Below are 15067 nucleotides of genomic sequence, written 5' to 3' on the forward strand. Positions count from 1 at the left end.
GCTATTCAGGAGGCTGAGGCAGGAGAACTGCTTGAACCCAGAGGAGGAGGCTGCAGTGAGCCAAGATGGCCACTGCACTCCAGCCTGACGACAGGGCAAGACTCTGTCTTGAAAAAAAAAAAAAAAGCTAAAGCTAAGTTTTGGCCAGGTGTGGTGGCTAATACCTGTAATACCAGCACTTTCGCAGGCTGAGGCAGGAGGATCGCTTGAGCCCAAGAGTTTGAGAATAGCCTGGGTAACACAGTGAGATCCCTACTCCACAAAAAAGGGAAAAATCAGCCAGGTGTGGTGCCATGTACTTGTAGTCCCAGCTAACTCAGAAAGCTAAGGTGGAAGGATCACTGGAGCCCAGGAGGGTAAGGCTGCAGTGAGCTGTGTTCACACCACTGCACTCCAACCTGGGCAACAGAGCAGTCTTGATTACTCTTTGAAGGCCAGCACTGGCATTCAGTGTTGTTCTTTTTCCCTAATCTGAGCAAAACATGCTTATGAGGCCTAATGTGAAAGCAACGCAGATGTTATACACTAAAAGCGGTCATAAACCAAAGGCACATCTGTCAAATAGTCCAAATATTAAAATTACGGCTGAACATGGTTGCTTACCAATTCTGGAAGAGGACAAATAGTTCCAGTATTCATATACAATCCTTCTACTACAATGAAACGCCGAGTTACACGAGCCTTGCGAGGATTCTTTACAAGAGAAAAAGCAGACATCTTACATTTCAGTAACTCTAAAGAAAAGATCTGTTACATATTCCCCAGCACTTTCACCTTACAAGATCTATTCCTAAAAAAATATTCTGAATGAATTGAAAGCTCGGTGTTTGTGATGGGTTATTTTGAGATGAACAACAGTGCTATCTTCTCTCAGACTTGTTTTTCAGCTCACAGCATTAGCTAGGTGACCCCACACACACACACAAACTAATTAGGCACTCTGAGAATATTAAAATACAAACAAAACCCTCCCACCTCCAACTGGGAAGAGGCCTAAGGGACTTTCTAAAGAAATGGGAATGTTTTATATCATAATGGGGCTGACATTCCTGGGTTACATGGGTATAATCACTGGTCAAAATTGTATGGCTGCATTCATGTGATTCAATGTCTGTCAATTTTACCCAAAACAACTATAATGAAGGTCATCATCATGAAGATGGGGTGAGGAACAGATGGCACAAGAATGATGTAATGCTGATAACAAAGCTGGGAGAAGGGTACAGGGGGCTTCACTATACCACTGTGTTTCCTTCTTATATGATGGCATTTTTCCTAACAAAAAGTTAAAAAACTCAAACCGTTTTCCTTCACCTCCCAAAAAAAGGAGCAACCCTGTTCCCTCCTCACTCCCCACTGACGTATTATTGGATCAAGTAAAATTTGACTATGAGCTTGTCCAATGATGTTCCCAGGTGGTGGGGTAGAGAGGTCTCCTTTTCTTTTTTTTGAGACGGAGTCTCACTGTCACCCAGGTGGGAGTGCAGTGGCGCTATCTCTGCTCACTGCAACCTCCTACCACCACGCCCAGCTAATTTTTGTATTTTTAGTAGAGATGGGGTTTCACCATGTTGGCCAGGCTGGTCTTGAACTCCTGACCTCTTGATTACTGATCTCGGCCTCTCAAACTGCTGGGATTACAGGTTTGAGCCACCGCGCCCGGCAGAGATCTTCTTTTCAAAAAACACACACCTTCACACACTCTGCTCAGAGCAAGTCACTAATAAATCTCTCACATGTATGAAACTGTACATGGTTCAGGTGTGTGGACTGCAAAAAATACTGAGATCCACAGATAGAGTTTGCCATTACCTTCTTACTCAGAGGTTTCTTGCCTCTAAGCTTCTGCTCCAATGGTCAATTAGAAATGATCAGAATTAGAAAGTATCAGAGCAATGCTTTAAGGGGTATTTTACAACCCACAGCAGTAGCACTAAAAAAAAAAGTTTGTTGAGGAATAAAAAGTATACATCACTGATGTTGCTCAATCATCTTTACTCTGTCAACTCACAACTGAAAGCTGGGGAGCTAGCAATATGTTAGAAGTGATTGATGAAGAGATGCCACCCTAATTTCTACACAGGGCATGCTACCTCTGCCTATCTTTAAGGAAAAACATTTTCTTAGATTTAAAAATATTCAATGTAGGATTCTTGGGAAATGGAAAAGTACAAAAAACAATTAAATAAATTAGCTAATCATACCACATGGTGATAATTTTTGTCTTTCTTGTATAAACATATAAATTACTTTGTTCAGAATCAGGATTTTACTGTAGTTTTAGGACCTGATTTTAAAAACACTATGCTGTGAGCATTTCTAAATTATTTCGGATTACATGATTTTAATGGAGACGTACTGCCTGTGGGTATACTATAAACTACTTATTTCCTTAATGCTGGATTTAGTTGTTTCCCTCATTTGCTTTTTCATATCACAATATGAATATCCTTCAATATGTGACATCATTTCTCGTAAGTTTTTAAAGACAGCACCACAGGAATGGGTCAAAGGGCATGGAATTACTTGGATCCTGGAATGTATCTGCCCATTTGCCTTCTAGAAAGGCAGTGCCAATTTAAACTCTTTCCAGTGTCATAGGAACACTCTTTGTCTCACTACACCTGTGTTGGCACTGACTATTACTATCAAAAACATGCCCTAATGTAACAGGCAAAACTCCTAGCCTAATTTCCTTAATTATTATTGAGGCCAGGCTATTTTTCACTTGTTCATAGTTATGTGTATTCCTTTTATGAACTACTGTTCATAACCACTGACCATTATGGGAACCCTGTAGTAAAGGGGATAAAAAACAATTCATGAACCATAGCACTTGGGAAATGGACAAAGAAAACATTCAAAGTGTTAACGACCAGATTATTTATGTGAAAATGAAATTGAAAATGAATATTTCTAAAAACCAAAATGTAGAGTTACTTAGAAAGCCTGCTCTCAGCAAGAAAAATATAAATTAGTAAAAAAGTAAAAATTATAAAGTAGAAATAAGTTTCAAGATATTTAATTTTACTTCTTGTTGCTCATTTAAAAAAAAGTTCTATGGCTTACAGATCTTGTAGAAAAAGAGCACATACAAAACTTGAATCTGATGTTTTCCAAATTTATACAGTACTAACTTGGCAAAACAAATGGCAGCAGACTGCAGTTCTATTACTGAATACAGACTAGCTTTCTATTACTGCATCATCATAAGAAACATCTTTTTATACTTTGTAGAAAGAAATTAACCAGTGGAATGGGCTGTTTTCAGATTTTGCCTATAGATTTTTCTAAATTGTGTAAATGTGAAATGTTAGCCTACAGCAGATTTAGTATAAAATGGCAAGATCATGCATATTCATCATGAGAATGTGTATATTCATGAAGTGATGCACTTAGGCTGACACCTAAACAAAGATGACAGAATCCTAAATGAATAATGCAAATATTTGGAAAATTGAAAATTAACACAAAATACACAAAATTAAGAAATGTGATGAGCATTTTTATCATTTATTCTAGTTATGAATGAGTTGCACTGACAAAGTCCACTTGAAACTGTGTCTGAGATGAAGACACACATAATGGTGCCCTGCTCAGAACCACAGACCTGAGCTACTTTACTTACCCATGTCATCAGGGGAAAATAAATTATAATTTTAACAACGATGCTCTGAACACACTTCCTCTGTTTCACCCTAATCAGAACACCAAGGAGCTACTTCCAAACCACCATCCCCTGGGGTTATGTTAGGTTCTTGAGAGGAAAGAGCTGAAAACAGGGCTGCAAGCTGGAAGGAGACCATGTTAGGGGCAGTCATTTCCCACAGGCAGCAGCTGCTCAGAGCAGGATACAGGTGGGATGGGGAGAAAGAGCTTCACTTTGTTCATATATTAATATAATAAGCTTGCTGCCATTCTTTCCTCATGTAATTGATACATGATTTATTCTGGTATGAATAAGCCTATTCTGAATTCACTAGGTACATGTCATTAAAGGCCTAGCAAGTTTTGGTGTCATTATGCCCAGCTCCGAGTAGACATCTCCCCACCTCACTAAGCACATGCTGTTTTTCAGCCTCTCTTGATCTCTTAGAAAGCTGCTTGGATTACTTCCCTCCAATTTGCTATATGTAATTACGGCAATGACAAGGCAATTACAATCAGACTTGGCTCTCCAACACGAAGTACATTTAATAAGCAGGAACACCTTAATATCCAAATGTGATCCACAGGCAAGTTTTCATGACAAATTACCATTTCATATATAATTTAGCTGGTTAGAAAGTACAAAAGAACTGTATAATTTTCTTCAAAAGAATCATACCTTTTGATCTTCGATCTCTTGTTCTTTTAGTAGTCGCTCGAGGTCAGCCATGTCATTATGCTTAAATAACTTAATGTCACTACGGGATGCCTGTAATCCTTTCTGAATAGCAAAGCAGGCAGCTCTGTCTCTGCAAGGAAAAGAGATCCACCAAATTGGGTTTAAAGGGTCTTGTCAACATTCTCAAAAAGGAATGCTTGTTTTTGTAAGCTGACCAATCACTGATTGTTAACATGAGCATAGCAAAAAATAAAACATGTTTGAATATTTATACATCATTGTTTGCTCTTCATCCACGAGTCCTTTTCACATAACTACCATATTTAATCTATTCCAAGAAGCACACTCTCACTATATATTAATCTCTCTGAAATCAGCATGCATCTTACTATGGATGACCTATCAGTTTATTCACATACTTTTCTCTTTTTAAGAAACATAAAGTACTGGTGTGCCTCATCATCAGTGGCATCTCTGATTTGACTGACACATTACTCTGCCATTATTTTGCCCTGAGAAGTAATACTGGCAGCCCAGCTAGATAGAAAACTTTTAGATAATGACTATTCTACTGTAGCCAAACACCACAGAAAAAAATGAGGGGTACCCAGCCCCATCCATGTCAGCAAAGGCTGAGCAGGGAACCTAGACTTTGACCCTCGAGAGGCTGTAACAAGGTGACACCCCTCCTAGGGTGTTGTCAGGGAAGGCCAAGTAGGAAGCTGAGCCTTTTATTCCTATCAGTTGGTAACAAGTGGACCCCCTCCACCCCCACTGTGGTGTCAGCAAAGAACACATGGAGAGCCCTAACTTCCACCTGCACTTGGGAGTAGTGGGCACCCTCCCCATCTCCTCCTGGGCAGTGTCATAGGAGGGCGAGTGGAGAGTCAGGACTATTACCATCACCCAGCAGCAACAAAGAAACCCCCAATGATGTCAATGAAGGCCGAGTAGGGGCCCTGAATTGTTCCTCCTCCTGGCAGTATGAGGCAGCAGTCCCCCAGCCCCTTCCCCTGTTGGAACCATGTCAGAGAAAGCCAAATAAAAGAGATGGCTTAAACTAGACATGGACTACAGCAGCATAATATGAAAGTGTCTAGGTTTCCATCAAATATCCCTTATATCAAGAACCAGAAGATATCAAGTAGAATGAAACAACAAATGCCAATAGTGAGATGACAGAGATATCAAGATGATCTTACAACAATTTTAGAGCAGCCACAATAAAAATATTTTAATGAGCCACCATGAAGACACCTGAAGCAAATGAAATAATAAAAAGCCTCAGTGATGAAACAGAAGATACAAAGAAGAGTCCTACAGAGATATCAGAACTGAAAAACCAAATTACTAAAATAAGAAGCTTAGTGGATGGGCTCAGCAGCAGAATGGAGGCAGAGTCTCAGTGAACTGAGACAAGCAATAGAAATTATTCACTGACAGCCGGGCGCAGTGGCCCACGCCTGTAATCCCAGCACTTTGGGAGGCTGAGGCGGGTGGATCACGAGGTCAGGAGATTGAAACCACCCTGGCTAACATGGTGAAACCCCAACTCTACTAAAAAAAAAAAAAAATTAGCTGAGCGTGGTGGTGGGTGCCTGTAGTCCCAGTTACTCGGGAGGCTGAGGCAGGAGAATGGTGTGAACCCGAGAGGTGGAGCTTGCAGTGAGTCAAGATCGTGCCACTGCACTCCAGCCTGGGTGACAGAGCGAGACTCTGTCTCAAAAAAAAACAGAAAAAAAAGAAAAAAGAAAAAAGAAATTATTCACTGAGCACAACAGAAAGAAAATAGACTAGAAAGAGATGAACAGAGTCTCAGGGACCCATGGGATTATAATAAAAGACGTAACATTTGTGTCATTGGAATTCCAGAAGAGAAAGAGGCGGGGAGCTAAAAAAGTATTCAAATAAATAATGGCTAAAAACTTCCCAAATTTGTCAAGTGGTTTAAATCTACAGATTAAAGAAGCTGAGCAAAATCCATATGGGCAAATGCAAACAAATAGTTGCCAAGGCACATCATAGATAACTTCTGAAAACAAATGACAAAAAAAATCTTGAAAGCAGCCAGAGAAAAATGACACCTTATACATAGAGAAAAACAATTTGAATGAAGGGAGATTTTTCATCAGAAACCAGACACCAGAAAAAAAGCATCACAATGTGTTTCTAATGCTGAAAGAAAATAACTGTCAACCCAGAATCCTATAACAGCAAAAATATCCTTTAGGAATGAAGGTGAAATCAAGCCATTCTCAGTTAAGAAAAATGAAGAGTATTTGTCACTAGCAGACCTACCCTAAAGAAATGGCCAAAGGAAGCCCTCTAAATAGGAAAAAAGCCATAAAAGAAGACTGTTAGATTATCAGGAAGGAGGAAGGAACACAGTAAGTAAAAAATATGGGGAAATACACTAGGCTTTTTTTCTCCTCTGGAGTTTTCTAAATTATTTTGGACAGTTAAAGCAAAAATTACAACACTGATGTGGTTCTCACTGTATGTACAGGAAATATTTAAAACAATTATAATGTAAATGAGGCAAATAAAGGAATGTAAAGGAAGGTAAAAGTTTCTACACTTGAATTGGTACAATGATGACACCAGTAGTCTATTATAATATATGTGTAATGTAACTCTCAGAGTAATGACTAAAAAAAGCTGTACAAAGAAAAAGTAAATTCTAAAAACATGTTCAGTTAGCCCACAGAAAGGCAGAAAAGAGAAAATAGAGAAACACAAAGTAAACGAACAAACAAGAAACAAAAAGCGAAATGGCAGACTTTGTTTTAACAGACTTAAACTCTACTATATCAATAATTACATTAAATGTAAATGTACAAATACATGATTTAAAGACAGGCAGGTAGAATAAATTAAATAATATGACCCAACTATATGCTGTCTGTAAGAAACTCACTACAAATATAATAATATAGGTAGTAAAAAATACAGATATATACACACAACTATGTAATATAAAAAATAATAAAAAGGGTATCTGACAAAATAAACTTAGGAAGAAAGAAAATTATCAGAGTGTTTGCTTTGGCAGCACATACACAAAAAGTGGAAAATTATCAGAGACAGAGAAGAACATTATGAAATGCCAAAAAGGTCAATTCATCAAGAAAACTTAGTAATCCTAAATACGCACTAAACAAAAAAGCTAAACAATTTGAGATGCAACCGCTGATAAAACTGAAAGAAATAGACAAACCCACAATTACAGTTGGAAACTTCATTATCCTTCAACAACTGATAGAAGAACTAGACAGAAAATCACCAAGATAGAAGAACCCAAAAACACCATCAACCAAAAAGACTTGACATTTATAGAACACTCCAGAATCAGAATACACACTTTTTAAGTGCCCATGTAAGATATTCCAAAATAGACTACCGTATTAGTCGTAAACCAAACTACAACAAATTTAAAGTCCCTAAACACCTGAAAAGTAAACAATACACTTCTAAATAATCCATAGGTCAAAGGGAAAGTGTAAGCTGGGCACAGTGGTGTGTTTTTGTAGTCCCAACTACCCAGGAGGCTGAAGCAAAAGAATCCATTGAGCCCAGGAGTTCACGGCCAACAAGAGCAAAATAGTGACACCCTATTTCTTAAAACAAAACAAAAATGAACTAAATACAAATGAAAACACAACACATCAAAATTTGTGAGACACAACTAAAGTAGTGTTGAGAGGGCAACTCATAGCACTAAATGAACATTCAAGAAAAGAGAAAAAGTTTCAAATTAATAATTTAAGCTCCTACCTCCAAATCAAGAAAAAGAACAAAATAAATCAAAAGTGAGCAGAAGGCAGGAAATAATAGGAGAAATCAATCAATGGAACTGACAATAAAAATACAATAGAGAAAAACCAATGAAACAAAGAGCTGATTCTTTCAAAAGATCAATAAAATTGACAGACTTCTAACAAGACTGACAAAGAAAACAGGAGAAAAGGCACAAATTACCAATACCAGGAGTGAAACAAGGTATATAACTGTGGACTCTGCAGACATCAGAATAATAAGGGAATACCATGAACAGCACCACACATGTACATCTGACAACTTTTAAGAAATGGACCAATTCCTTGAAAAACACAAAATACCTCAATTCACTCAATATGACAGAAAATTTGAATAGCCTGATAACTGCTAAGGAAACTGAATTCAGAGTTAAGACACTTGCAAAAAAGAAATCTCTCCAGGCCCAGATGGTTTCATGGGAGAATTCTACCAAACAATTAAATAATTAAAAGTAATTCTATTACTTTTAATATACAAATAGCTCCACAAAATAGAAGATAGAACACTTCCCAATTGATTCTATGAAGTGTTATTCTGCTGCCAAAACCAAAGTAAGTATCAAAAAAAGTGTATTATAGGACAATCTCCCTCATGAACACAGATTCAAAATCCTTAACAAAATATTGGCAAATCGAATTTAGCTTTTTATAAAAAAAAATTATACCCCGTAACCAAGTGGTATTTATTTCAGGTATGCAAGGCTGGTTCAATGTTTGAAAATAAATCAATGTTATCCACCACATTAACAGACTAAAAAAGAAAAATCACATGATCACATCAACCAATACAGAAAAAGTAGTTGACCAACCAAATTCACATTGATTTGCAATGAAAACGCTCAGAAATAAAGGATGAGGTGCAGGAAAGTGAATGCAATAAAGAGCATCTGTAAGAAATCTGCACCTAACATTATACTTATTGGTGAAAGAGTAAATGCTTTCTAATATCAGGAACAGGGCAAGAATGTCTTCTCTTACTACTTTTAACATAGTCCTGGAAGTTCTTGCCAGTGCAATAAGGCAATAAAAGGGAATAAAAAGTAAGTAGATTAGAAAATAAATAAAACTATTTACGGATGACATGACGACTGTCCACATGGAAAATCCTAAGCAATCTAGAAAAACAGTTCCTAGAGCTAATTAAGTGAGTTTGGCAAGGTTGCAGGATACAAGCTCAGCACACAAAAAATCCATTTCATTTCTATATTTTAGCAATGAATACGTGGATATCAAAATTTGTATTCGCAAACCACATATCTGATAAAGAACTAGGATCTAGAATGTATAAAGAACTCTCAAAACTCATTAGTATAAAAACAAATCATACAACTAGAAAATGGACAAAAGGCATCAAAAGACATTTCACTGAAGAGATGGCAAATATGCATATGAATGGATGTTCAACATCATTAGCCATCAGAAAAATATAAATTTTTCTACACACCTATCAGACTGGCTAAAAAAGTAGTGACAACACCAAATGTTTCTGAAGATGTGGAGAACCTTGATCATTCATATCTTGCTGATGGGAACGTAAAATGGTATAGATACTTTGGAAAATAGTTTGGGAGTTCCTTTAAAAACTATGCAATACTATAAACATAGCAACTGCATTCCTTGGCATGTATTCCACAGAAATAAAAACTTATGCTCACATAGCATGAATGTACATGAATGTTTAGAGCAGCTTTTTTTTTTTATATAATAGCACAAAGCTGGCAACAGCTCAGATGTCTTTAATAGATAACTTCAGTAACGGTGGTACCTTCATGCCATGGAGTAATACTCATCAATCAAAAGGAACCAACTCTGGATACAAGCAACAACTTGGATGAACCATCAGAGAATTATGCTAAATGAAAAAAGCCAACCCCAAAGTGTTGCCTACTGGACGATTCCATTCGTATACAATTCTTAAAATGACAAAATTAACAAACAGAACAGATTAGTGGTTGCCAGGAGTTAAGGAGTGGGCAGGTGGGAGTTATGTGGATGTGGCAACATGAAGGATCCTTGTGGTGACAGAAATGTTCTGCATCTTGACAATGACAAAGTCAATATCCTGGCTGTGAAACTGTTCGTTCTGCAAGAGGTCCTCACTGGAAGAGACTTAGTAAAAAGTACAAAGGATTTCTATATTATTTCTTACAAGTGCTTTTGAATCTACAATTATCTGAATGTAAAAAGTTTAATTTTAAAAAGATCTGTGAAGCAGCATGAACACAGACTTAGTGGAGTGATAGGACAGACTTAAGTCCATGAATGACCACTGTGCTGAGCCCCACTATTGGCAAAGCATTAACAGTGTTTACTGAAAGGAAGGAAATGAAGCATCAGACAGTGTCTATGCCTGACAAATTTATCAAAATCAATTTACCAAACACCATGTTTACCTCTAGCACTCCTACATTCAAACACATTTCAGGTAGAACATTTAAAATTATGTAGCAGAATAAACAGGTTAGCAACTCACTGGAAATGGAAATTTTAAGACATTGGGCATAACACATGGAAGTGAATTTAGCCTATGTTTCCTAGCAGTTAAAAAAAAAAAAGACAATGTAGTATTTACCAAAGGAAGCATAGGAGTTCACCAATAACCATCAACTTTTTCTGGACTTAAAAAGAATTTATAGTGGGGTGCTTGTGTATAAAGTGACACTGAATGACACTGCAGCTGTCTGTAACTCTGCTTTTACTAAAAACCTAGAAACACTGTTTAAGTCAATGGCGCTTCAGTTAGTGATGAGTCTTTCACATTATTTTTTAAACTATTTGCCAAAAATTAATAAAAATATTCATTTTTATGGTCACATTAGTATACTACTTAGACCCAGGATATTTGCTGTAGTGCTCCTAGACTGCTATAGGGCTACAGTAAGGAATGGGTCACATGTACTGCAGAAGCCCCAGGTAGAGTCAGCTCTGTAGTAATTATGATAGAAGGTTCTGTCGCCACACAAGCGTTCCAACGGTGAGTGGTAAGTAAGAGGCCAGTGCAGGCCTTGAGGGATGCCAGGCTCTGCAACACAGTTATCTGGCCCCTATTCTGAGCTCCAGCTTCCTTTCATTCATTTACTGAACTACTGTTTATTGACCATTACTAAATGATAAATACTATTCTAAGTAATGGGCTCCCAGCAAGAAACAGAAGCAAATAACCACACAGATATAAAATTATAAACTGTTACAAGTTCTACAAAAGAAAAGTACAGTAAGTATGAAACAAATGAGCAGAGCAGAGTGTGTATGAGAGTGTGTGTGTGTGTCTGTGTGTTGGAGGGAGGCTTGAAGCAGGGTGACCTTGACAGGCAGTTTGAGTGCTCGTGTGAGCATGGATAAACAACAATAAATTCTCTCTGGCTGTAAGATTTTGTCCACAGGCAGCAGGGGTCTTGACCTGCTCTGAGAGGTGTGGGACGGCTTCCCTGCAGAGGTGACGTATGTGAAGGATGAGAAGGTTAAGGAGGAGAGGGGAGGAGGAACAGCGTTCTAGTCAGAATGAGCATGTGTGCGGGCCCCAAGATGAAAGGATACTAGCATACAGGGCTGGCAAGGCTACAGCTTAAACACCTCAGGGAAAATGGTACAAAATGAGCCTGAAAAAGTGGTGCAGAGCTCACACAAGATCATACAAAGGACCTGGGTCTTCACTTTAGGAACAATAGAAGCTCTAAATCGTATTAAATAAAATATGACAAAATAGGATTTACATTTTAAAAAGATTACTCTGGCTATGATGTTAAAAAGGAAAAGAGGAGGCCAGGTGCAGTGGCTCACGCCTGTAATCCCAGGAGTTCAAGACCAGCCTGGCCAACATGGTGAAACCCTATCTCTACTAAAAATACAAAAAATTAGCTAGGTTTGGTGGCGGGTTCTTGTGGTCCTAGCTACTCGGGAGGCTGAGGTAGGAGAATTGCTTGAACCCGGGAGGTGGAGCTTGCAGTGAGCCGAGATCACTCCACTGTACTTCAGCCTGGGCGACAAGAGTGAAACTCCATCTCAAAATAAAAAAAAATTAAAAAATAAAAATAAAAAAAGGCCAGGCGCGGTGGCTCACGCCTGTAATCCTAGCACTTTGGGAGGCCAAGGCAGGTGGGTCACCTGAGGTCAGGAGTTCGAGACCAGCCTGGCCAACATGGTAAAACCCCACCTCTACTGAAAATACAAAAAATTAGCCCGGCATGGTGGCACATGCCTGTAATCCCAGCTACTCGGGAGACGGAAGCAAGAGAATTGCTTGAACTTGGGAGGCGGAGGTTGCAGTGAGCCAAGATTGCGCCATTGCACTCCAGCCCGGGTGACAAAGTGAGACTCCATCTCAAAAAAAAAAAAAAAAAAAAAAAAAAAGAAAGAAAGAAGAGGAAATTAAAGTCAATTTGAGACCAAATTTTAGTCCACTCATAGGATGACAGGGCTTGGCTTGGGGCGGCAGATACTTCTGACTGGCTTAATCAGCTGCCTGGGGCCTGCCAGCCCTTGCTTGGCTGTACTCTGCCCTTCACAGTAAACCTCGGTAGCATGCATTCAGGACAGGCACGTGAGTGTGAAGATCCACTTGTGGGTAGTCAAAGAAGTGTCCAAGTCATGGCTCCTCTATCCTTAATAAGGTAGGAAGCAAGATCGGCTGAGACCAGGTGACGGGGTGAATGGGTGATGAGACATGGAGAGACTTTGCCAGGCAGTCTGAGTGACAATGTGAGGTGGTGACCACAGACTAGGATACCACACAGCCACAGAGCTGCACAAAGAAGGCAGATAGCTGTCCTCATCTGGACATCAATAAATAATTATCATGGCAGATAAATGACTATAGACACCATTAAGCATCTTTTAAGTGAAAGTTTCACAAATTTTGAAAACTTTGGTGAGGTTACTATTTCTTGAAAAACAAAAAGCAGCATTATTTTATGCAGATAACTTCTAATGAAGTATTTCTGTAAGACAGTCAGTATTATTTCAAAGGAACTGCTATCAGAAAACTAGGCAAAGTTTACTTACACAAACACAATGTCCCCTCTTTTAGAGTAAGCAGGAATAGCACTGGCTATGGTGGCAAATCCATATGAGTATATAATGGCTTCTTCTGTCTTCATAAATTTTGCCAGGCAGTCTTCCAAATCCAAATGAACATCTATTTCAGTTAAAAAAGTTAAATGGTTAAACTGTTTTATAATTCTTTTTCTCTACTAAAGAACAAATAAAAGAACACAAGCAGTATAATTATCAATACTTTCACCTTATGGCCAAAATGGAATTGTTTTTAAATGATAGGTTATATAAGATCTATTAAAATAATTCTAGGCCCATACAACTTTTAAAATACATGAACTAAATCAGCTACGCATCTATCTGCAAAACGTGTTACTGGGGCAGTTCCAACTTCTGGTTATGCTTTGATATCACTCTACTGTAAGACTTCGAGGCCTACCAAGTTTCCCTGCATTAACTGCCCTTGACCAAAACCATTGAGGTCTCACCAATGTTTGATGTTAACTTATTAATGTCTGTTTGCATTTTAGCAAAAAGAACCCTGTATACTTTGCATCAAGAAGGTGACACTTACTAGAACCCCAGTGACCACTCCTCTAACAATCTGTGTCAGCATTTAGTAGCGGCACCTCCCATCACTTTCTGGGGCTGGGATTCTGTCTGAATTTCTTATAAGTGTAATGAAGAATTCAAATTTATAGTACAAAAGGAAATATAGTCCTTTTATAGATGAACCATAAGGAGGATGTTGACATAATAATGAGGATAAATTATAATTATTAGACTGACATGTTTTATTTTCCTCTTAAATCATGGCTCCTTACAGCCTTTTACCTCTCAGACTGAACCATGAGGCTTCATGCCCTCGGACGGAGGACCAGTGATGCTTAGAATAAATAGGCCACTGGCCAGCTTAGAATCTTAAAACTTTAAAGCAGTCTTAAAATGAGACATTATCACGGAGGGAAAGGGATTTTTAAAAATTCCTTTAGCCCTTTTAACTATGGCAGGACCCAAGCCTGGAGGACTAGATAACAGAGTTTTACCACAGGCCCTGTGTGGAGAGAGCTCGAAGAAGCCAGGCCCTTCCAGTCTTAGAGCGCTATGGGAGAAAGGAGGGAAATCAGAGGCCACAGAGTTGGATTTTGAGACCCAGGATGAGTGAGCCGTGATGTGTCTACTGATGAGAACCCAAGCACAGGCAATGGCAGGCGGTCTGGGCATTCCTGAGCTAGGGGCAGCAGAGAGGGCTGATGGCCTGGCAGGAGGCAGCATATTTACAGACTTCCTAAAGAACGTTACAGAACTGTTAAAATGAACTATTAATTCCATTCCTATCAAATAGTGATAAAATATGAGGCATGCTTCTTCCTATTTGTATGTTAACACAGTCAATATCATTTGATTTCCATTACCAATTGGTTATAGTTATTTTATGAAATGGACACTTTTCATTACACCAACATTAAATAAATGTGGGACTTTACAACAACACACAGAGTTTAGAAGAAAGTATCCCAGGTGATCTTCGAATATAAGATCTCTGACACTACGATCACACAAAATCCAAGGCCGTGATTCCTTGTATCTGACAGCCACCCTCTAGGAGAGATGCTATCAGAAAAGGTTTCAGGCAAAATCTAGCAAGAAAGAGGAAAACAGCGAAGTAGCTGAGCATGGGTTACTCTTGGGTATGTCTTCCTTTCTCATCTTCATTACTGTTCTCTGAGTGCCATCACTTTGCCACCTCTCACGTTCCCAGGTAGGAGGCCTCCTTCAAACTATAATGGTGCTTCTAATTGAAAATATCTGCCACAAACCTTCACAGTTCAGCCAGAAGGACAACTCAGGCAACAGTGGTTTGCTTTCATTTGGTATCTCCATTTCAAAAAGAAAAACATGCTATGTATACAAACTATTTTTGCTAACCACA

General features: G+C 38.6%; 1 protein-coding gene across 1 annotated transcript in view; it reads right to left on the bottom strand.

The window, feature by feature from the left end:
- The window catches only part of LOC129044937 (insulin receptor-like), a 292218-nt gene that overhangs the window by 90482 nt on the left and 186669 nt on the right, over window positions 1-15067 (bottom strand). Inside the window, 3 exon segments of the mRNA XM_063669850.1 lie at window positions 604-693; window positions 4328-4457; window positions 13144-13276. Coding sequence (XP_063525920.1) covers window positions 604-693; window positions 4328-4457; window positions 13144-13276 — 353 coding nt within the window.

This window comes from Pongo pygmaeus, chromosome 8 (genome assembly GCF_028885625.2).
Source record: "Pongo pygmaeus isolate AG05252 chromosome 8, NHGRI_mPonPyg2-v2.0_pri, whole genome shotgun sequence".
Classification (NCBI taxonomy): Eukaryota; Metazoa; Chordata; class Mammalia; order Primates; family Hominidae; genus Pongo; species Pongo pygmaeus.